At 35.8% G+C, this 26,051-nt stretch overlaps 1 protein-coding gene across 1 annotated transcript in view; it reads left to right on the top strand.

The window, feature by feature from the left end:
* The first annotated feature begins 483 nt into the window (after positions 1-483).
* Positions 484-26,051, top strand: part of LOC140325296 (opsin-3-like) — a 53,971-nt gene continuing 28,403 nt past the window's right edge. The window contains exons 1-2 of the mRNA XM_072403165.1: positions 484-732; positions 25,190-25,663. Coding sequence (XP_072259266.1) covers positions 25,300-25,663 — 364 coding nt within the window. The 5' untranslated portion in view covers positions 484-732; positions 25,190-25,299. The remainder of the gene's footprint in view (positions 733-25,189; positions 25,664-26,051) is intronic.

Raw genomic sequence — 26,051 nt, forward strand, 5'->3', positions numbered from 1 at the left:
AAATATATTAGTATAAAAAGTAGAAGATAATAGTGCTCACTTAGAAAAGTAAACTGCAAGAGATAATTCATCTAACCTAATTAATCTGGTAAAATTCATGCAAGACAGTCACATGCAATATGATCTAATGGTTTTTGGTTCTATTTGATTGGATAGCTGCAGTTTTACTTCATTTACTAAACTAAATGAATTATGCCTTGTAAAATGATAAGTCCCCAACTTCAATTACATTCAGAAATGGAGAACATATTTGCCACCACATCAACACTGAACAAATAAAGAGATGAAGAACCTCTCTTTTAATATACTTCATTGTATCTGTAGCTTTAAAAGAAGACATGAGCACAAACCTAGCTGACACTACTAGTGTTGAACAATGACCTCAGCAAGAGATCAGTGCATGTTCTCCTCCAATCAGCTGTCAGAGTGTGCAGATAATGTTTCCTATTCTGGCTTGAGATATAGTATAGTGTGAAGTCTGGATTCCACACACTTACACAGAGAGAGGAGCTTAATGCAGCAACTCTACAACAGCTGCTCAGTTTCACTGCAGAATACATTCAGAACATATACATGGATGGTGCTTATACTATACTCTGGGTGGGCAGCTACTGTTACTAGAATGGAGGAAGGGTTAACTTCACCCTGTTGGAAAATGTACTGCTGTTTTCTGGATTCCCTGAACTGACCTGATTGCATACAACTTGAAGTGTTCTCAGCTCTTTTCTGCAAGTAAGTAAATACAAGCCATATATTACACATGTACTCTAACTGCAAGTAATTGAACATGTATTGTTTCACCTTTCTGAACCTATTAATAATCAGTGGAAGATCCAATGATGTTTGGAGGGACATAGAAATAATACTAGGTCAGCTGTGTATATAAAGCATTACATCGAGACATATGGAGCATTGAGATTTGTAAAAGGAATGGTTGTGTATGAGTGTGTTTTATGACTTTTCCTGATAGTTTTCAATTCTACATTCTTGCTTTTTTTATGTTTGCACTGATTTGTTTGGAAATAATCTGGTTACTCTAAGCATATCTCTAGTTAACAATAAATATTTTGATAAAAGCTTGCAACATTTGAGTACTAATAATGAGTACTAATATTACCTGCTAAATTATTGTATATAGTTCTAAAGTACAGTTCAGTAAATGTTATTGCTTGCTGGATCCATCCTTATTTGTGCAATCCTAAATGTGATGAGTTAGCTGGGTCTTGCTTCTTGTTTATAGATTTTGTAATAGATGAGGAAAAAACTATTCAGCACCAGGTGGTTGTCTCAATATTTCACCTCTGTTGGAATTTTTGCCTATTAAAGAGCCAATCCACACAAAACCGCATTAACAGATATCTATGAACTGAATAGAATTAAAAAACAAATTCTGTTTTGCTCCCCCTCAGTTGGTTATTGTAATAAAAGACTTAATAAAGTGTATGAGCAATATGTGATCTATTATATGAAAACTGTATTTTATCACACAGTTATTTAATTACACTCAATTCAGGGTCTCACATACAATACATTTTGCAAAATTATTAACAGCTGTTTTATCCTTTCTACCTCACGATTTTGACAATTCACACCATCAGTTATGACATTTTAAGGTTTACCAGCTAGGCAGACTTCCTGGCGCCAAAGAATGGATTATAATAATAAAACTGAATAGATCAGCAAAATTTGGACAATCTACAACTGATCTTCTGCATTCTAGGGTGATTGACGTTAGGTTGGTGCTGTGTGGATATAAATGCTATAAATATATTACAATAGCATTGTGATGTCAACATAGTGTTTAAACAATTTCAAAAGTATGAAGTAAATCACCCTGGAAGTCACATCCACATAGTGCTGGATGTCTGGGTATTGGCAACAGGTATCATCCAATCAATGTGTCTTTTTAAGATCTGTCCTGTTTAAATCCCAATTGTAATAAAAAATCAATAAGTTATGTCTAAAATAAGAGGAGCTATGTATAAAGGCTATACAGTCTTAGGATATATACTGTCTGCATAGGGAATAGTATATATCATGAACCAGTAAAACCTAATCTAAAGGTTATAAATTAAGAATGAATGGTTATGTATAAATTGCTGAGAATGGTTATAAGCTTTGAGGTCTTACGTGGCAACTCTTGACATTTCATTTATTCCAGGATATTGTGTAGCCCGAAGTACAAATATCCATCTAAATACCATTTGGAGGATGATCTTATTAAGATAACCTCCTCTTGGGTCAATGTGGATTCAGTCTAGTGCCAAATAACATTCACTACCAAATCAGTGAGTGGTACAGACCCACATGCTAGATTTTAAAAAAGGTGGCTATCATGTGCTTTAAAGCAAGGTGTGTCCACATAGGGCTTCAAGGATTACAACTATTCTCAGTCATATATACATTACTATTGTTTATTTATAATAATCTTTGGATTAGGTTTTATTAACTGTATTGTGACTCTCGAGGTTTTTTAAAAAAATTTTTTGCCATCAGTGAATAAATGTCATGTTGAGGTCATAGTGCTAAATCACAGATATCACAAGTCCCAGAAAAACATCTCCAGGATACACCTGGAACATTTTATTATACAAAAATGTGGACATGCAATTTCTATTAGGTAGTCTTGATATCTGGGTTTACTGCTTTGTAGTAAGCAATGTGTTGCTTTTTTGTTGCCTAATTTGTTCTATTTTGTTGGATTACCATTATCTATTTGGGTTTAACCCAATATATGTGATAACATTTTAGATAAAATATGTAGGATAATTGATTGATTTTGTTTAGTTGATGGAAAAGTCTCATGTATTGCTGTTACATTCTAGATGAGAACTTTCACAGACACCATAGCAACATGTTTAGTAACCTGCTTTGTTTGTTCTAGTGCAATGAATACAAAGGGAAAAGATTGTAGCATTTTACATATTTGTATGGTATTATTCAATTTAAGGGATATTGTTATTCCCCCTAGGGAGCCTTTAGCAACTGTTTATTGTATCTGTGCTTAAAGGGTGGGTTATATTCTACCTAGGTCCTAATGGTGCCTAGCACTCCAACACTAAACTTATAGGTGTGAAACTTGGTTAGACACTGTGTGTATTTGTATGCAGAGTGTTTGTATGGTTTCCCTGTGTTTGTGTGGGGATTCTCCAGAGTTCCCTGGTTTTATCCTACATCTTTGGTATGGATGTCTTTCGACATGGTATGGATATTAGATTTAGGACTCCTCTGAGGGACAGTTAGTGACATAAATATGAACCTGGTACAGCACCGTGTAATATGTTGGCACTATATAAATACAAGATAATAATTAGGGGAATGATTAAGGCAGGAAGCTTGGCAGTTGGGATTTGTCATGTAGGGAGCTCTGCCATCTTGTGTAGAGAAAACTGCAGAATTTTGTAGGCCAAATTTTGGGCATCTCCCTGCCCTGTGGTATATTTAGCTATGTATCCCCAAGATTAGTGAGCATTCCTCTGCTGAAATTGAAGAAGACACAGATACAAAATGCTGGTCAAAGAAGATGACAGAAAGGGAAAAAGGGTAATATACACCTAATATTTAGAATTCATGAATGCTAAAAAATAGACTGGCTAAAAAGTTTTTGTGGGAGCAGTAAGTGAAGCCTGACTACTCAGAAAAAAATGCTTAAAGCATATATAAATTTGCGTGTCTCACCAATTCTAGTGCAGGGATAGCCTGCATTACCATGCTTGACAGTTGGTATGACATTTTTGTGCTGATGTGCTGTGTTTGGTTTTCCCAAAATGTGACGCTGTGCATTGGCTGTGTATGGCCAAATGTTTTCCACTTTGGTCTTGTCTGTACAGGTACTCCCCAGGTTACATACAAGATAGGGACTGTAGGTTTGTACTTAAGTTGAATTTGTATGTAAGTCGGAGCAGGTACATTATTTTAATAAATGCAATTATGACAGATGTTTGTCTCAACATATTATTAGGCAGCATGGTGTCAGTTACTGTATATAATCCTCACTGTGAGTTAATCACAAACACACCAAAACAAAAAACAAACAAAAAAAAACCTTATAGACCCTAGACATTCATCAACTTCTGGAGCAAGCTGTGCTTTGATATGAAAAAGAAACAACTGCAGAGTTTGTCTTGGTCATTAAAGAGTTACAGGAGCCTGCAGAAAGAGCTTACCCACAACCCCAGCTGTGTTTAGCAAAAGATTTGTTAGCTAGCAGGGAAGCCCCATTCGTATCTAGGAGGCGTCCTTATGTCAGACTATCTGTACAAAGGATATGGTTCCAGATGTTTTGTAGGTTTTTCAGATGCAACTTTGCAAACTTAAGTCATGCTGTCATGTTTTGTTGGAGGCTTTCTCTTGGCAACCAAAACAAGCCATACTTGTTCAGTATTTTTTAATAGTACATATGTAGAGTCTGAGATTATTTGGATTTTTCTTCCCAGACTGATGGGCAGCAACAATTGCTATATTTTGATTTAGCCTTTCTAAATAAATAATGAAACAGTGTAATATGTGTTGCTACCAATCTAAGGGTATATTTACCTAGTTTTAGGACCTGCTAAGAACTAGATGATTTCTTTTTATTATGTCCTAAAAGTTTAGATTTGGAAGATGGTGTACTTTCTTTTTCTTGTGACTGTAATTGTTCATTTAATTTTCATGTCAGATACAGGAAAAGCCAAGTGCATCCCTTGGTTAGATGGTAAGAGAAGCTTCAATCCTGTTGCTTTCTAGAAAATATTGTTTTCTAGGGAAAATGAATATTTAAACATTGATTGTGTCCTTTTGCAGGAGAGTAAGAAGGGCTTGCAGACATTTTCGTGTTTTTTTGAATTTTTAATGTGTATAATAAAATATTTCATCCTATTAGATAGCTGACTATCTATTTCTACAGTATTTGGTTAATTAAAAGAAGAGGAGAAATCATTTGTGTTACTTTTGTAGTTATAGGGACATTCCTAGAAAAGTTCCAATGGTAAAATAACCCATTGTATGAATTTCCAGCAAGCTTAATACGTAAAAGCCACTCTACAGTATTGAGTACATGAAACAGCAGCATTTTCTACCATTGTGTAGGACAAAATTTATGCTTGCTCTAGGAGTGTTCATATTCATATTTTGTGCAAATATTTACACTGGTTGAGCAGGATATGTTTCTGCTTATGATTTTTGTTGTCTTCCATTCAGGAAGCAATTATTAGTTATAATAATGAAGTATATAAACTGTTCTACTTTGTTTGTATATGATGAGTCAAGCCATATTCCTAATTTTGTTTCCTCTTAGGAATAGTATTTAATTTTTTTTAGCTCAGTTACTGAACAGTTGTGCTTTATGAACAAGTTAAAAATGGATATACATCGGTACCTTGGTATAAGTCCACTTTGAAATAAGTCCAACTTAGTATAAGTCCTGTTTGGACACGAAAAATTTTGCTTGGTTAACAATCTTTGTGCTAGAACTTGTATGGGTCAAAATGAGTCATAAAACCGAGCACTACCCTTATTTACCTCTCTCGAGACAAAGCCACGACTGCCCACGGGCGCCAGTACGCCAGTTGCCACCATTCAGTGAACAACCCATGCTATAACTCTCTGTGAATTACATAACATCTCCTCCTCCTCCCTTCTCAGCACCATCCTAGTAGGCACTCCACTCTTCTCAGCATGGTAAAGTGAGGTAAAATTTTCATTTATATCATCTAAATGCTTTTGTATTTTTGTATTTTAGTATTAAGCAGTGTTTAAATTATTTTATACAGCCCCATTAATGTATAATTTGCCAATAACAATGTTTTTTTTCATGGGAACAGATTAATCATTTTCCTTTCCTTTTATTTCTTATGGGAAAAATTTGTTTGATAAAAGTCCAAGGATCTGGAACGGATTAAGGATTTATACCAAGGTACCACTGTATATATATATATATATATATATATACCATCTGGTGTATGAAATACATGAATTCAACTGACTGAAATGTCACAGGTGGTGCAAATCAAATATTACATTATAATGAGAATGGAAGAACATTTTGTACCACATGTGCATTGGCTTCAGTTGTAATGATAATTTATTTTGCAAACTGAAATCTTTGGAATGATTACAACAGCCTTTCCCAAACTTTTTACCCCGGAGGAGCCCTTTAAACAAATCCCAACTTACTAGACAGCTAGAAGTTCACTGATGTCATTCTACTGGCACTGAGTAATAGCGTTGAACTTGGAACTATTCAGACACCATCAGATGGTGTCAATTAGCCAAAGCTCAAGAAACCTCTAACAACTACGGCAGGAATGTTATGGTTCCACAGAACTCTGGTTGAGAAAAAAATGGAGCCTGGCTGGATTAAAAAAATACAATGATAGATAAAAGTGCCAAAAGCATAAGATTTATTTTACAGGAATAATTGGAGAGGGTTGAATCAAAGAGAAAAAATTAAAAGTAGGGTCTGTGCTTCAAATTTGCCTTTTGTTAGAGCCGTTTTAAAAAGAAAAAACATTGCATCACATGTACAGGCTTATACAATTTGGATCCTTTGCTAATGAACTACACAAAATTGTATGTTTATGGCAAACACATGTTTTAAAGATCACAAGTTGTGGCTTTTATTCTTCCCTTTGTGTCCTGTTCCTAAACTTTGTAATTTCTGTCTAATCACAATATTATCACTTTCACATGCCCTTGGTATAACAGATACTTATCTGTCTACCAAAAACCAAGAGAGCATCTAGACACTCATTGACAAAATGTAAAAGGATCACTCAAATTGAAATTTCTATTTTCCTGTACATCTTGCCTCTTATGTCTGTACCCTATAATTTGAGAACCTATGTTTATGCTATAGGAAGTTCCCAAACACATGTGCTGCAGGTCAGATGTTATACCCCTATACAGAAAGCCTGGTGTATAAGACTCTAAATAATAGTTTTAGGAGAAGCTCTTCTGGCAGACAATTCTGGGTGGTGTCCCATTGCAGTAGAACGCGCCCGGGCCTATACCTTCTCGAGGTGGCAGCAGAGGAATTCTAGGAACTCTGCGACTTGCAGCATTCTTGTTTCCCTTTAGTTGTGTTTTCCCTTTCAGCATCCCCTGTACTCAGACTGCACAGCTGAAGGAGAATTGGCACATGCTTGTCCCGAGGACAGAATTGGGAAGGGCTGGCAGAGGACTAGATGCTCACAGATAAAGTAGTACAAGGTTCTTACAAAGGCAAATCCAGAATACTAAGCCAAAGGTCATACACAGGTAATCAGTCCACCAGACGAGGTATTCAAGAGGAAAGACAAAGCAGAGTTGGAGTCACAGGCTAAAGGTTGGTCCAGGCAGCGTACATTCCTTCATTCAGGAACAGGCAAAGTCAGCAAGGGTTAATGAAACAAATTCATACAATGGTTGCTGCCATGCGAGAATTTTGTCTCCCAACATGACAAATCATGATTGCCATGGGTGAAAATCTAGCACAGGGGTGCCCTCTCTTTTTTGGCTTGCAGAGCTACTTTTAAAATTACTAAGTCAAAATGATCTACCAGCAATAAAAACTTGTACTTAAATACTCCTGTGCCCGGTGGAGTTTATTTTGAAAGGCAGGGCTCCGCAATCTACTCGCGTTACCTTTGCAATCTACCGGTTGATTGCGATCTACCTGTGGGGCACCCCTGATCTAGCATGTATACAGCAGTTCCCCAATATTCTTCATCTAATCCTTCCTGGTTGATAAATGAATGACCAAGTGCAGGCTCCTTGGGTATTCATTGGAAAACTAGTTTTGCAAAAAAAAATTTCCCACTGAATATTGTTCACTTACCATGCTAATAATGTTCCCTTACTACAGTACTATCCTACATTTTACTTTGAAATAAGATAGTTGATGGCCAATAGGTAAATAAATAATACACGTCTTGCCATATTATACCTTAATTAGTCAGATTGAAGGATAGATGAAATACACATACCAAATCTATTTTATCTCACAGCACTACAGTGTGTTAGGACAGGGGACCTGATTTTTTTCTGTGGTAACTAACACTTACATGACTGGATAGTGAAGAGAAAAGCAGCAGAATGGTGTGTTCATCTACCTGCCACTCTGTTCTTTCTTCCCAAATTCATGCATATAAGCATGGTATCATCCTATTCATAAGGCAGGTTTTTATGGGCTGATTGAAATGCGCTTCATTTTTTGATGAATAAAATGAGGACACGAGAATTTTTTTATTTTATAATCTGATTTGCTTTTTGGTAAATGAATAGAATTAACGTATGATCTGTAAATATGAATCTAGGAACTAATCCAGCCTTTATCCCTTGTGTCATTCAATGGGCTGCATTTAATTCAGTGTGATCTATGAGCATTATGTTTACACTGTTATAACCATATTTCTGTCCCCGAGTGGCTTATTTTCTTCAAGCATGAAGAATTTAGATCTTTGTGTGATACATTATTCAGTTATGTGTTAGATATTGACCGTCTAAATGCATCTCCCATCCCTTTGTTATATTTAAAGGGAAATAAATGTTTTCTTAGTCTGCATAAGTTTTACATGAACATAACTTAGTGTACATAGCCTGGATACCATGTCATACCATGTCACACGCATTGACAGCATATCGAGTACTCTTTATGTACCATAACAATAAGCTTTCACAACACATAGTACATAGAATACAAAGCGTATATAGATCAAGGCATGAAAGTATCATGCATACAGAAAAAAACAGACACAGCAAAGAGCGTAAACAACACAAAGAACACATAGAACATACATGGAACAACATGTATATAGATTTTAGAGCGTACACAGCTCAAAGTTTGCAGAGCAAAGTGTGCAGTGGACGCAGCAATACATTGCCCTCAATGAGCACAACATGTATAACACAGATCATACAGAGCATGTAGTACACACATCACAGAACATATATACCGCAGAGCTATGGCAGCTGCCATTGGTGGCTTTTTTTTAAACAAAACAGGCAGGCCACAGGAGAGCATTATGGTTTTAGATGACCTAAAGCAAGCCTTTTCAATAGGAATTTCAACATTACTGTCTGCAAACTCATTACAGGTAAGTGATTCACTATTTGATGCAGACAGAATCAGGGTGACAGCAGATTCAGCAATAATTCCTCTGAAATGCATTCCCAGCATCTCCCTAGAGAAAAAAAAAGTATGGACAGTGTTTGACCAAACATTGGACTAATAATACTATGGAAACTTCAATACATAGATAAAAAAAAACAGATATTACATTATACAGAAAAATTTTACCCAAAAATAAAAGCAAACAAGTTTCCCATGTAATCTTTATGCTAAATTTCAGCAATTTATGCTTTAAAATTATTTTGCTAAACAGCCTCAAAAGTAATATCTAGTCCAGATTAGGGCATACATGGACAAATTTGAACCGTCCTGACATGGACAAGAAGTGAGAAACATCAGAGCAGGCAAAGCAGTAGGTGCTGGACGATGAACACTGACAGCAGCCATCTGCACTGTGCAATGTCCATTTACTGCTGATGGTCAGGTGTTTCTTTAACCAAAAGGAATGTGCCGAATACAATTAAATGCAACTTCCAAGTGTATTCCAGTCTTGCCAATAGCCTAATGGTATTGGAAATAGTGGAAACTGTATTTGGAAGTGTATAAATGACTTCCACTTGTATTTTTTACCTAATTTTCATTTCACAGAAGTAAAGGATACGCTGTGTTAAATTGCAATATAGCTGTGTTTGTTAGCGTTGATTACATTACAGTGAGAATACATGAAATATGCCTTCCAGTACAGGTTAGATCTCAATAAATATGAAAAAGGGACCTTAATTCATCATATGCAAGCACATACTATATACTCCAGCTGCTCAGTTTGTCAGAATCATGACACATCATGTAACATAAATGGGATGGCTAATCTGACAGATGGTTTAAATTTAGAATAATGCAAATTATTTTGGGTAAAACTATGTTATGTTTTATAATACTAACAAAACAATGCAATTTGAAAAAAAAGGTTGTACAATTCTTATTTAGGTTTTAGAAAATGCACAACACATATACATTAATTCAGAACTACTCCACTTTCTGGTTCAGTAATTCTAATTTTCCATTGATACAGACACTAATGCTTATTAAAGCATACACAGGTCTGTCATTTTCAGCTCAAGGACATTCTTCACATCTGTCACATACATTTCAGAAAGATGTACTTCTAATGCTAACAGTATTATACATGCACATTTGGAGTTCTGCCTCTTTCCATAATGATCAGACACCCATGTTATGCAGGCACATGCATAAGGAAAAATGTGTTAGGGGGTTATAACACAAGACTAATTGCTTGCTACTAAGAAAAAGTTAAAAGTAGACATTCAAGAAAAAGCTATTGCTTAACTGATTTAAAAGTAAAACATGTAAATTGTATTGAATTTTTATTTATGAATCAGTTTTGTTAAAAAATGCATAACCATGGCTAAGCAGGGACAGCAAATAACTTTATTTAAATTAAGGTATTACTTATTGGTACCTTAGATTTTTCCCATTTGAATAAAAAGCTTTTTATTACAGATACATGAGCTTGAACAATTATTATTAATCTGTATTTATAATGCCAACATTTTACAAAGGGTTGTATAATAAATAGGTTGTAGATGATAAGCCTTAGGCTTTGTACACGTGTGCAATAATTGTTGTTGGAAAGGATCTTTCATGATCCTTTCCAACAACTAATGACTGCAAAATGCATGAACGAGTTCTGTATATACAGCACCATTCTGCTCTATGGAGAGGGGAGTGGGGAGAATGACGGAACCGCACCCCGCTGCGCTTTCTCCTCGTTCACTTCCATTACAATCAAACATCATCCATCGTCCATGGATCAGCCAGGATGGTCGTTTGGACGATGGACGACAAGTCCTATGCACACGCCAGTTTCTCATCTGATATCAGCCCTGAGCCAATTATCGAACGAGAACGTTCGATAATTGCTAGGTACACATTGCACGTGTGTACCTAGCCTTAGACAAGTACAATCACAGTCAATTTATATAGTGCAATAAACTAAAGCTGCCAATGTCTGTAATAGTTTTTGTTTTATTTTGGTTATGGTATAGCTATTAGTAATTGGTTGCATTTAACTGAACTTGTTTTGTAATATTGAAAATATTTTACCTCTGAACCAAGTAGCTTTCAAAGCTCTTGAGTGGATGGTGGTTAAGAGGTAAAACATCTTTAACTTTTTAAAACATGTCCAGATAATGTCCAAATATTGTATTTACACTTTTGAACACCAAAGATCTACATCAATGTTAGGAAGAAAATCTCTCAGTGTACTCAATATCATACCACAAGTTTAGTTATTGATCAGGTTTTAAAGTCAGAAGACGTATAGACTACTGTCTTTATTGAATAAAGGTAAATAATGAAGAAGTTTTAGGACACAGGTTGATTTACTAAAGGTATATACTGTAGGTTGTTCAATTGCCAAGAATATATATCCTCTTGCAAGGTTTATTTCACTTAGCTTGGTAAAAAAAAAAAAGATAAAGCTATGCTGACTTCAGCCATTTAATAATGCGCTAGTAAAAAAATGATTTTTTAGATTTTCTTTGCACAAGATTGAGTAGATTTTACAAAGTGCATTTTCACAAAATTCACAAAGTTAAGTTCATTATCTATTGTAACTCTTTTGCAAGGGATAAACACCTTTCAACTATTGATTTACAACTCTCTTTCTCTAAACATCCAAAACATAATTTGTTTCCAGAAGACTTTATCATGTATTTTTAAGAATTATTAGCAGTCATTAAAAACATAGTAACAAATAAAGGTCAGAAAATTTACAACCAGAAAATGTTCAATACTCACCAAATATGTAAAGTTGTGGATTTTGCATGTTGTCGAAATGCCAAGGTCAGATTTTGAACCTAAGCCCAGAAGCATTTGGCTAACCCCCCATCCTAATATTATCATGTACTGCAAGCATCTACACACAGTACATTTACCATCAGCAGTAAATCACACACAACTGATGCCAAATGGTCACCTCTGAAAAAATGTCTGGCATGTGCATTGTATCAGAAATTCTGTATACTAGGCCAATACCTGGGACATAATGCATTTTCATCATGACAGTATGTACTGAAGTATTCAACATGTAAAATTACCACTGCAGCACTACACTTTCCTACAAGTTAGTATAGTATATAGTGTCTGCAATTAGATCTCTAGCGAGACAAAGCTTGTAAAATCAATAGATGAAACAGTTACCAGCAAATAAATATATCAGAGATCAGTAAAAATATTAAATCATATTTGTTAGCATCCCATAGTTATGTTAATTGTCGGTGGGTGACGGGGTATTATTGAAATAAAAAGTAGATTGTACATACCGTATTTTTCGCCCTATAAGACGCTCTGAAATATAAGACGCACCCAATTTTAAAGGAGGAAAATCTAGAAAAAAAAGATTCTGAAAGATTATTCCCCTTCTGATCACTCATGTGCCATTCATACCGTATTCCCCTTCTGATCACTCATGTGCCATTCAAATTCCCTTTCTGATCACTCTATGCCTTTCAAATTCCCTTTCTGATCACTCTGTGTCATTCAAAATTCCCTTCTGATCACTCTGTCATTCAAATTCCCCTTCTGATCACTCTGTGCTTTTTTTCCACTGTACGGCAGTTAGGACAGGGAACAGCAGGTGGCGCTGTGCCGGCTTCTTTCGCTCTGCTTTACAGACAGGAGAAGACACGTGCTGCTGCCAGAGAGAAGAGGAGACAGACGCTGCTGCAGCCAGAGACACACGCAGGATCGGGTATCGGGTGAGTATATTATTTTAGTTATTTTATCACACCTTTGTAGTATAGGACGCACTAACTTTCCCCCCCCAGTTTTGGGGAAGAAAAAGTGCATCTTATACTGCAAAAAATACGGTAATTTCTGATGCTTAATACATCAACTTTCTGTTGAATTCTCTTGTAGTAAATTAAATAATGCATGGCAGTTAGACAACAACTATGTGTACAGCTTGCATAAAATGATCCCATACTGGAGTTACAAGAAGGCAGACATAATATCTGTCTTGTACACAAAACAAATGACAGGATGGTTTAGTATGGCAATGTTTTGTAATTGAAAGGTAAGGATAGAAGTTCCAATCCTTGTCCACACTATTAAAAATATGTTTTTGTTATATTATGTTTACTTACTGGGGTTATTGTCTAGCACATCTTGTTCTAAGAGGAAATCTCCCCATAAAGACACAGATGGAAATAAACTTAAAATTGTGACCTTTTCTAAAAATGAATGATTTAATCTAGGCTGGAGTTAAGCTGCGCACACACGTGTAATATTTATCACTGGAAACTAACGACTAACGAAGAATTGTACAATAATCATTAAAAAAAAGAAGCCCACAACGACACCAACGAGCGACGAAAGTCACTGAAAACTAACGACCGTCTCGGCGGATCTCATTGCGCAGCGATCCTTTGCTATGTATTGTGTGTACAGTCGGACAGTGATCGTGAATGTTCTGAGCATGCGCGATACACACAGTGAAGCACCCTGCAATGAAGGTTTGTTCATATGTGAGGGGGTGCTGGGAAGTTCCTGGTTTGCCCAGAAAGGAGAGAGCCAGAGTTATGAAATAACACATTTATTCAACATATTCCCCCCTGAGACTGATGCACTTGGTACAGCGTAGTTGCAGCTTTTCTAGACTGTTCAAATAAAAGTCCTTTGGTTGGGCTGCAAAGCAGCTCTTAGCAGCATCTTTGAAGTCAGAAATGTCCTCAAAATGTTGCCCCTTCAGGTGTTTCAGGAAATTCGGGAACAGATAATAGTCCGAAGGGGCCAGGTCAGTTGAGCAGGGGGAATGGTGGACAAATTAGGAACGTGTGCACAGGTGCATTGTCCTGCAAAAAAAGGATACCTTTGGTCAACTTTCCACGGCCTTTGCAGCTTCAAAATGGGCCAAAACGACTTTGGATGCTTCACATAATGCAGAGAATCCAGTGCGAGTCCCTCCTACATCTGTTGTTACTGGAGGATGATGTTGATGGTAATGAATGTTATGAACCCCAATTTAAAGAGGTTAAGCCACATTTTATAAGCCAATCAGATTTAGATGATCTAGTAAGGGACCTGTCTTTGTCAAAAGAGAATTCTGAAATGGTAGCTCCCAGATTAAAGGAGTGGAATTTGCTACAAAAGGAATGACAACTTCACACTTTCGTGATCTTCACACAAAGTTTGCAGGTTATTACAAGATGGAAAATGACATTTGCCTTTGTACCGGCGTGAGTGGTCTGATGATGGAGTTAGGTTAGCGAATACATACCAGAACAGTGGAGACTGTTCATAGACTCGAGCAAAGCAAGACTGAAAGCTGTTTTTCTGCATAAAGGTAACTAAAAACCTTCTGTTCCTCTTGCTCATGCCAAGAGAATAAAAGAGACTTACGAATCCAAGGAGGTCATTTTGAAATTGATTTACTATTTAGAACACAAGTGGAACATTTGCGGTGACCTGAAGGTGGTGGCACTCCTTCTTGGCCTGCAATTGGGATATAAAAAATATATGTGCTTTCTGTGCCTGTGGAACAGTCGTGATGACAGCAACCATTATAAAGTGAAAGACCCAGACCTGGCCATCCAGACCTGAACAAACTGTTGGCCAGTACAACGTGAAGCATAAATCACTAATTGATGCACAGAAAGTTTACCTTCCACCACTTCATATTAAACTTGGATTATTGAAAAACGTCATTGCAATGAATTGTGATGGTATGGGTTTTTAGTATCTGAAGGACAAGTTTGGAAAAGATATAACAGATGCTGAATTGAAAGCAGCCATTTTTGTTGGTCCCCAAATCTGCATTTCGATGTGTTATGCCACATTTAGAGACAAACTCAACCGACTTGAACTTGCTGCTTGGGATTCATTTGTGCTTGTTGCAGAAAACTTTCTGGGCAACCAGCGAGCTGAAAACCATGCTGAACTCATGAACAACATGCTAACAGCATACCATCAAGTTGGCTGCCGAATCCCACTTAACATTCATTTCTTACATTCCCATCCGGACTTCTTCCCACACAATTTGGGTGATGTGAGTGATGAACAAGGGGAGAGGTTCCAGGACATATCTGTTATGGAAACAAGATATCAAGGCCGGTGCAACCCCAACATGATGGGTGACTACTGCTGGTTTCTGCAATGAAATACAGTGGAGAGCCACAAACGCAAAAGCAAGTGTCTGAAACATATCTAAGTGTACTAATGTGTTAAACAAGGACTAAATATAAGGGTGAAATATGTGTAAATGTATATATTGCTGCAACAAAGAACTAGACCCAGTAGCAGACAATATATTTTTTTATGATGCAGTGGGATAGCTTTGCACTTATCAGCCCTTGCATATTATTGTTTAATAAATACCAATTATCTATGAAAAACTACTTACATTAAGCTTACATTGGACCTATCAATATCCTAAATGCCTGCATAAATACATTTCTGACATGCAACAGTTTATTTTTATTTTTAAAAAAAGCTGTACTTTTATCTTTTAAAACCAGAGAACTCTTGATGTTAACCTCATTGAGAAATATCTGCAGTTAAATAACCTTACCCAATAGAATCACCATTGTCTTGTGGCTTCCAATATTACCCTGAAAATAGCAGTACAACCTTTTATCAACAGAATTTCGTTAATACTATGGAACCAGTGTGTAACCAGAGAGATCCCCAGCTAACACCAAAGTACAGAGATGCACACTATTGCAGGTGGATCAAGAATGATTTGCTATACAACTAACAGATGAAATCATTGTGATTCAGGAAGGACCCTGGCTTGAAAGAAAGTGGTAAATTTATAAAAGTTTGAACAATACAATATACTATATCCCAAAAGGGCCGTCTCCCAGGAGATGTGGAGGATTGCTCTCCTTCTGAGCTGTAGTGCCAACATCTGTTTGGAATTTTAGGATACAAAGAATGTAGCAATGATTAAACTCTATACCAATGTGAGGATTTTGTAGCCCTGATATGCAGTAATAATAAAGGACATGTGAGAGAGATAGTAGTTAGGTGTGGAAGATGAAGTGATGCTTAAGTTCTGGGCCCTGTATAAGGAGGAATTAAGTGTGGGTCTGGGGTGATCAACTAAGAACAGCACTGTGAAACTAAAAGTCATGGTGTCCCTCAAGCTTTTCAAACACAAAAAGTCCAGTAAGTAAATTATCTGGGCACAAGAGGAGCTTTAAAAATAATTGGAATACAGGGGAAAGGAGGTGGGGTGAGCAAAAAATAGTATGGCCCATTAGCGAAGGAGTGTTTTTTTTTCCTGAAGACAGTATTCTGAAAGCTGTTTATGCTTGCTAAAACCAATGTACTTTCTTTGAATAACAGATTTTGTTATAGGTCATTAATTCATCTAGGTACAGTCTGACTGTCTATATAAAATATACTGAACATAGAATACAACTACATCAATATGATTGTTACTTTTGCTACTACTTATGTTACTTCTAGATATTATTTATTAACAAATACATTTTTTACTTACTTCAACATGTTACTTGCTTGATGTCACATTTCACCACCGTGTTTGTAGGGCTTGTAAAGTGTTGCATCAATCCAGAGCAATCTAGTCCTATTGGTGTTAAAGGTTATTCTGCTGCTGTTACATTTGTTTCACTTTGTTATGGCATTTGACGTTCATTATGCAAGTCTGAACTCGATAGAACTTCATTTTGGGTGTACAAGCTTTAAAACCTAGAAAGTCATATAAATTGGATCTTTCCCTACTCTTTTCTCTTCCCCCTTTACCTATTTCTTTCTCCTCCACTGTTTTCATCTTATCTTCTATACTATCTATATTAGTGGTTGCCAACCTTTTGGTTGTCATAGACCACTTATCCCACGGACTCCAGACCGCGTATACGCGGGGAGCCGTGTGTCACTCAAAGGGGAAGACACTTCCCCCAGAGTGATGTCATGATGCCAGAACCCACCCAATCTCTCACCCTGAGCCTGCGATGGGAGAGTAGGAGGGTTGTGTCTGAAGACACAACCCGCCCACCACCCCTAACCTGCCATTCGTACGGGGGATCTGGTGCGCGGCTCTGGCTGGTGTGCCCCCTCAGCAGGGTCCTTTTCCTGACCCCGCAGTTGGCGATCGCTGATCTATACAATTATAGTTTTTGGGTTCCTACCGAGAGGTAACCTTAATCTTATATTTATAAAAAATATACAAGGTTTCATCTTATCTGGGTATTTAAAGTGAAGTAATGTAACAGCTACCCTTTTGGTAAGTCAGTTCTAACATGTACAGCAGTCTATTACCTTGGCTAAATAATAGTCTCATAGAGGTTTGTGATTGACATTCTCTTTTTATTTACTTACCGGTTTTCATTGTTGACCTCTAAGAATGAAGAAAACATTGGCGTTTAGTATTGTCCAGATGGGACTAAAGATGAAATTCGGCCTGTAAGGCAAACAGCAAAGAATGTCAAAGAAAGTTCAAGGTTAAATCAAGTAGTAGATAAACTTGAATACATATGTAAACTTTTATTGGTATCTTTGAAGAGATCAAAAATAAATGTACAATTTTTAATTAAAGCTTTCAGCATTTGTTGTTTGCTACTGATGTAGTGAAAGGTAATTCTAGACAGTAGATGACTGCAAGATGTTTGCAAACGGTTCAAATTTTTTTTTTTATTTATAGTCAAATAAACATGCACATTAATATCCTTGTGTGCATAACAGTCACCCATGTGAATTTACCTTGGCACCTAATATTAATGCTAAATGCTGAGCTCCAGGATGTTTACTATGTAGCATCTAATTTGTATTTTTTCACTATCTTGCTATTAGTCCACTCTCTGCTAAGCCTTTATTATTCTAACTTGGTGTTTGTTGTTGAGTACGTTTTGGAAAATGTGGTGGGTCTTTATGTCTTGTGTTGGTGTATTTTCCATGTTCTCATTTTGTTGAGGATTCTGTCACCTATGTTACTGTTACATCCAATTATTTTCTTAATAAATAAAGAATGTTAATTTATTATATATAAGTGTGTATGTGTAGCCATTTGCTACTGCTTTTTGATTTTTAATATAGACCAGTCCAGTCAATCTAATATTTTAGAGGGTTTGTATTTATTATGAGTGTCTGTTAGCACAGACAGCACAGTAAATGAATGTGACCTGCTTTGCTTGGAAGCACATTGCGGCCCAACTTGTCTAAACATTGCAGACTGTAGTGTGTGCAACAAAGTGCAGTGTAACAGAAAACAGATATGGATATCTGCTCTCCATTATGAATATGCCCCTATGCATATGCCCCTAGAGAAAGTATTTAAAAAGAAATTAATTTGATATTCACTAAACATCATCTGGTAGATAATTCATCACTGACATTGAAAACACATTTACTTGTCATTTTCTTTACCAGGCAATATATGGTGTCACATATACTTCTTTATAAATATACCTCTAAGGGTCTACGTAACCCAATATTCCCTGAAATAAAACCTGCTCATCTGACCCCCATGTTTTACTAGGGCACTGATTGCAGCATTGCAAACATCACAAATTTTTCATGATAAATTAATGAGACCTTATGTTTCCAAAAATTTATCAGATTCTTTTTTTTTGCTTTATATTATTATGTTAATCCATTGGGGCTTATTTACTAAATAAATTTAGCCTGTTCATTTATGAGAATGAATGATCACATTGCCAGAGATAATTCCCTTTCACTTTGCAAAGAATACCTAATCATCCCAAATAGGATTTTTTTCTTGCACCTGATTGCATGGTTTAAGTCAGTAGAGTTTAAAGTTAAGTGAAGTATTCCTTGCAAGTAGATAATTCACTTTGCAATGTGAAGAACCTATATTCTCTCTGTAAATAAACCCTATTGTGCCTATTACCACGTCTTTATCTTCATGATATTTCTGTGAAGCACAACATATGCCCCCTGTGTGCAAACAATCTGGTTGTTGAGAGGTGGCACAAAGTAGCTGGCCTAGGAAAGAAAGAAGTATAAATATATTATTGTTGTGTTTTATTTAGAAACTAGCAATATATTGCATAGCTCCCAACATCTAAATGCAATATTTGTATTTTTTTATATCTAAAATTATTTTTTGTCTCATATCAGTGCTACACTGACTATCACAAAATATATATTCTGATTTTGCTAAAATACAAATTTTAGATGGTAAATGTAGTAACTCTAAGATTACCACATTTAAAGACACAATAAAGATATCTTAGGCATTTATGTTTTTTAATAATTCTGTAAAAAACTGAATTTATTAATTTTGTCATTTATTGTGCCTTTTACTACATTCATATTGTGAAGGTTATAAATGCCTCATTTGGCTGCTGGTATCTGAATATTTTTCATGATGAATGCTTAGGGCTACCATCTGTTCTACATAATAAAGCAGACATAGTAATAATGTAAATAAATGTGATCCAATAACACAAGAACTTTCATTAAATAAAAAAAAAAAAAATAGAACATTTAAAACAACCAAAACTCACCCATGGATGAATGTTGGCTGTAGGCCTGAAACAGATATCGAAGATACAATCAGGCCATAGAGTAATCCTTTTGTTGCATATCTATTCACTGGTCAGTGTTGGCTTATTTTTTAGGGAATGGAGTACAACCATTTCCCTCTCCAAGAACAATCAAACAGGGAAGCCATTCTAAATCATCTCTGCTAGTTGTTTAAAGGCGAAGTCATTTCACCTAGCCATTTGCTATTTGGTTTTGGGGCTAAACATTTAATGGCTATTTAATGGTTATCATGTAATGGCTATTTTAAATCTTGCACAGCTCGCAGTTTCTGCACATATATTGCCTGCCTGCCTTGTCCTTTGGCTATATATTACCTCAAATTCATATACGGTATCTTTTTTATAGCAACTGGAAAGAAAGTGAAAAAGGGGAATTATTATGACTGAATGCAGCAGCTGATTTAGAATATTTGGCTTTTTCATTTAACCAATCATAAGAATTATAGTGGTCTCATGTCATTGCAATAATGATACCTGTAAAGGTGGTCATACATGGGTGCTCAACCTGGTAAACGACTGATATTTTCCTTAAATATCTTTTCCCTCACATAACCACTGTGAGCCCATCAAACAGCCTGATCAAATGGTGCTCTTCTCTACTGCTGGCTGCTCTGACATGTTAATGTAAAACAGTGGAGGGCAATCCGAACACCCAACAACCAATGGGAATACTTTCCCTGCTCTTTATAATAACAACAGGCAGAGGTGACAAAGCTGTGCTGTTATTGAAAATGGCAGGGAGTGCTCCCATTGGCCGCTGGTTGTTAGGGATCAGTCCCCACTAATTGACATTAGTTTTCTGGAGTGTGGATGGGCAAGGGACAGAGTGTAGAGTACCTATCTGGAAACCTATCTGGAAAAGAAAGGGCATTTTTATTGGGGATATTCTGATTACACGTCATAACAGATTTCAACAGGTTACACGTCACAACAGATTTCTTAAAGAAGTTTTTTCTTTTTTTAACATCTAATTTATATTAGCTATAGCTTCTCTCAGTACCTCATTTTGAATGGCATGGGAAACCTTACTGTTCATTAACTGACTGTAAGAAAAATGGTAATAAACTTCTGCACTGATTTACCAGAAAGCTAATAGGACCAAAGGTAGAAATACTACTTCCCTTTTGTAAAAACACTGATCACTCTATTGCTGATCAATCCTCTCTATTTTTCCTGATAAATACTGGTACTGAAAGTGAAGGAAAAGACTGAAATTAAGTTAAGTCTAGATATTTACATTGACATTTATTTATTAGTTGCATTTACATGAGTTTATTATTAATTGTTTGCATTCAGTGGTCATTTTCAAAATCTAGATTGGTTATGGCTCTTTTAGCTTAATGTCACAAATAAGTGTTATATAGTTGATTGAAAATTACAAATCAACTCATTTTCTAGATGGAAGAGGATTCATGGAATGATTAGCTTACTTCTTATCATATATAGCTCTTAATGATTTTCCATATGCAGTATACAGTAGCAAAAAGTATTGCTTTATCTTTAAGACAATTATTTGGTAAGAGGAAAATCATGCAGGTTATATCATGACATTTAAGTCAAGTCTATGCCATATAATTCCTTATTCTAGTCTGGTACTTGAACAGTAGCAGTGTGGTTAGTAAAAAGGTTGACTGATGTTCTACATCATATACTTCTCTCCAGTGACAAGATAATATCACTGCATGGTTTACTGTGCCTGAAGCTACTGATGTAGCCTTTATATTCATTGGGCACTCTGAACTTTCATTTCACAAATACCAGATGTCTTTTAGATGTTAAAAGATGTGTTTTATATAGACTAATCTGTGTGAAAAGCAGCAATAGCTAGAAAAAAAAAACATGTAGAATAAAGGTAATGATGATAACATTAATGGGCATTACCTATTCTGGTATTGTTGTGTAAATGCAGGAAACATGATGAAAAGCTACAATACTAAAATAAACATTAAAAGGCTCAGATAAGATATCACAGACAGATTAGATTTAGACATGTGCTTTATACTTAGAAAGGTTATTTTTTTTTAACAAAAAAGAATGTTAAAGACAGGGTTCAAAGCAAATGCAGAATACTTTTAGCTGTTTCCATAGACAATATTTGCATTTAAGATCCATTTGAGTTTCTTTTAACTTTCAGCTGATCTAATTTAAGCCACCCATACACTAACAACTTTATTTATAAAACAGGGAATCAGGCATTCTCTCAAGCATGCCCTAGTGAAAATATTCCAGGTCCACATCTTTCAATGGCAGTAATTGATTCCCATGGGGGACTGTGGGATTCCTTGTTTTATAAATGAATTGATATTTTTAAATAATTAGAAGTTTAGTTAGACAAAAACATAGAATCAATAAAACCAATTATTTATATGATTCATTTTTGGGCAAAATGACATTTTTTTTCATTATTATTGAGTGGTTCAGCATACAGAAATGAAAGCCTCTTTTGTGTCATGATCAGTATTTAATTTTATATAGTGGTGAAATTATATTATGTATTATATTCATATTAAACATGAAATATTAAACAATTAGTACATTAAATACTTGTAGTCAAATAAAAGGATGCGTTTAATTTGATTTGAATTAGGATCTATAGAAAACCACAAAGTATACTCCTAGAATTAATCTGTCTTTGTATGTAATCAAGATAATCAATCACGTGAGAAAAGTAGTTCATGTGCAATAGAACAGAAAAACTAGCCTAGCTAAACAGAAAGTAAACCAGAAATAAACATAGGTGAACAGTGCTTTGGAAGAGTCACAATATCTAACATTCACTGTAGATACAAATTATCTCTTCTGTACCAATGGCTTGCTGATTGACTATTGGAGAGAATAATGACAACAATTAAACAAATAGTAACCCTGGGGAGGTAGAGATCTGCCTGAAAAACATGAAACAAATCAGTGATTACCAGGGTAAAATACCATGGGTGTTTGGGTTTAGTAGTCTGAGTTCTGGCTTGGCTGACGGGGTTCGGATTAGCTGCCAGGGTTCAGTTTGTAAGAGCAGCATACATTTAGAATTGTGTACACCAAACACACCTCTTCTACCACATTACTGTGTTTACACAACTTTTCCACCACGGTACCTTCACATATCTTCCCCCTCCCCTCCTACACATCTGACCCATCCTGGTACTGTACATCTGTTCTATAACTGTAATTTACCCCTGCTCATTGCAATGTTCCCCTTTTGTGCCTTGAACTTCAGCATGCCACTCCTCTTTCAGTCCCTTGATGAACCAGAACCAGGCCCGAAGAGAGGGGGGTCCCATATTTTTTTATTATATTTTGAACATTTATTTGTTTATTAATTTAATTTTTATTAATTCATTTAATTTTTATTGTATTGTCGAAATTTCGCATACAAGATTGCAAAGCGTTGAGTGAGCGCAAAGCAACAGAAGGCCGCAACAGTGACAAAATATTTTTGAGTGACATAATGTAGTGCATTCAAGATTCAATGAACAAAAAATTGTGAAAGTGACTATCAACAAGTGTTCTCACGTGTTCATTCCTAGCTTCAAACTTAGTGCTCGGATTACTCCTGCTTGCCGAATTCCGGGAGGAAGAAGAAAACAGGACACAAGCTGCACTGATTCATCCTGGACTGCAACGAAGACTTTACAGGATAGCAAAGGAAGAGATAATTCCACAGGTAAAGTTTCCTGTGAATGCTGTAATTGTAGCCTAAAGGACCCACCGACATTGCGTGCCTGTTTGTCTACGTTATCGAGAGATTCGAGACTATAAACGGCTTGACGGTTAGCAGACTTTATTATTACATTTATACCTATGCATACCTATCTAATTGTGTCAATGTGATCTAAGATTGTTAGAAATAAATAATATATTAAATATATAATAAACACACATACATGTGTAGAATTTTGTATAAGGGCCCACGCACCTTCTTTGTACCAGAGCCCGGATTTTTTGTCGGCGACCCAGGCCAGAACCCATTCTTATGCAGAATTTACCCTTGACACCTCCCTTATTTGGGAAGTCTCTATAGAAGGTATCTCAGAAAGATTTATCAGCCATGGCCGCTTTTCCCATTCTAATAGGGTGAGAGGCATTTTGTGACATCGCAACTCATCATGTGTTGAGCTGCAGCCACTTCTCTAGACAGCTTAATAAGTCTTCCGTTTTCTGTGTGTGCCTGTGTCTATCTATTTAAGTATACCAAACATGCCAGGGGTTGCAATCTACCAATAATGACACTGTGATGTACAGGTAGATCACAATTTACCTGTTGCCTACATACAAAAGGTCAGCCTAAAGAGTCTTTCTTTCTTTCTTCCTACAAAGAGAGATTTGCAAAATACATGAGAAAGAAATTGTGTAAATCAGCGAAGCATGTTGTGTTATCATCAAGTAAAACCAAATGCTTTAATATACATGCACCATACTATATTAGGTATACATATATATGTATACCTAATTTAATACCCCAACTGAAACTTATCAGGTATTACAGACATCTGTTCAAAGCACTAATTTGGGCCGATCTAAATCATTAATGTTGAAAGATCTGGAAATCAAATATTTATGGTGGCTTAGTCAGCTATTTGCTGTTTTTTATTATTTTTATTTTTTAAATAAATGATATAAAAATTCATTTTTGCACAGTATGAGAAGTGTATAGTGTGTTGTTGTTAAACTGTTAACATTATATAGCCTTGTTATAAATACAGCCTAGATATGTGGGTCACTTGTGTGGAAACCTTTTTAATTAAGGATCTTTTTCATTCAGCCTCTGTGAACAAGCTTTGGGCTTATGTTGATGAGCAAATTAAGCTTGCTTTAAGGTACATTTAGCTAAGCTTGTATTGAGATTAGTTTTAATTGCTTCTGAGATCATTCAGAGTTCATTGACAGATGCATATGACCTGCAGTTAACATGTCCTGCATCTAAATTCCTGCAAAAGCTGCATCCACCTGCTTCAAGCTGCATTCGCACTCCCATTGACTTCTTTGGTGAAAGAAAGAGGTACTGACACAAAAAAAAAAAAGCCTGTTAACAAAGGCCCTTACAATGATGTGAATATCATATTTTTTTCACATACTAGATTTGAGATTTGTCCCATTTAACCCTTTAACAGCCTGAGCCTTTTTTCTCATTTGTAACACACTAGTATAATGCACATTATATTCCTGATTACTCCAAACTTTTAACCATTTTTTGAAAGCAAAAACCTTAAATAATAAGGCTAGCATTTGCAATTTTTTTTTCGTCACACAAAATTTTTGATACTGTTTTAATGCAAATTTCTAGTCAAAAATACAATATTGTGCAAGGGTGCAGAGACAATAAAAAAACAAAACATATGATGATATTGTCTCGAGTAGATGGGTTTGTTTTAGGCATTCTCTTTGATGGGATTTTATGGACACATCAAATAAAAATTGGACCAAAAATGTATATGATGTTTTGGCTAAAAGTTGGTAGTCACATTCAACTGCACTTGTTTCATAACATTCATAAAGTTGAACAAATCGAGTTGAATGAGACTATGTACAGTTTGTCAAAAATTGTTTAAAAAACACATTTTCTTAAGCCAAATTTAGCAATCTGTTTAATAGTTTTTTTCTTATGTTTTAGATTGGGGTCTATATGTCAAGGAAGCAAATGACATGGTTAAAACCATTCGCCAAGCTGAATAAACTATATCACTTAATGCCACCCCAGATGTCTGCTTTATTACATCTGCAATGATGTCCAACATGAAATTAAACTGGACAGCAAATATCAGCTTTGAAACCTCTTTATACCTGGACAATGATGCTTCTCAACAGCAAGGACCTGTATTGTCTAGAACAGGGCACACGGTGGTCGCTGTCTTTCTTGGATTTATTCTTGTCTTTGGATTTCTGAACAACTTCATTGTATTGATTCTATTCTGCAAATTCAAAACCCTGAGAACCCCTGTCAACATGATGCTGCTAAATATCAGTGCCAGTGATATGTTAGTATGTGTATCCGGTACAACCCTGAGTTTTACATCCAGCATTCAAGGCGAATGGATTGGTGGAGATTATGGTTGCCAGTGGTATGGATTTGTCAATTCATGCTTTGGTAAGTAAATATCTTTACAAAAATATGTTACATTTCAAAAATACTACCCTACATGACATTTTTTGTGAAACAATTTGCTTTTTTCTGTTTTATATCTGTTTATGTTAATCTGATGTTGAGTTGACATATGGCATATGTGCACTAGGTGTGACCAGAGATGGACCTGTATTTAAATCATGGATTATGCTATAATGAAGATTACATGTTATTAGGATCTTAGATTAATACCATATTGACAGGTAGTACATAGGGCCTGATTAATAAAACTCTCCAAGACTATCGTGGGAGCACCAATGAGATCCATAAAACCTGGAATGGATCTGCTCCAGGACTGAAATCATTTGGCAACAAATAAAAAATGATTTCCAGAAATCCATCCTAGGTTTGT

This window comes from Pyxicephalus adspersus, chromosome 1, assembly GCF_032062135.1.
Source record: "Pyxicephalus adspersus chromosome 1, UCB_Pads_2.0, whole genome shotgun sequence".
In the NCBI taxonomy this organism is placed as follows: domain Eukaryota; kingdom Metazoa; phylum Chordata; class Amphibia; order Anura; family Pyxicephalidae; genus Pyxicephalus; species Pyxicephalus adspersus.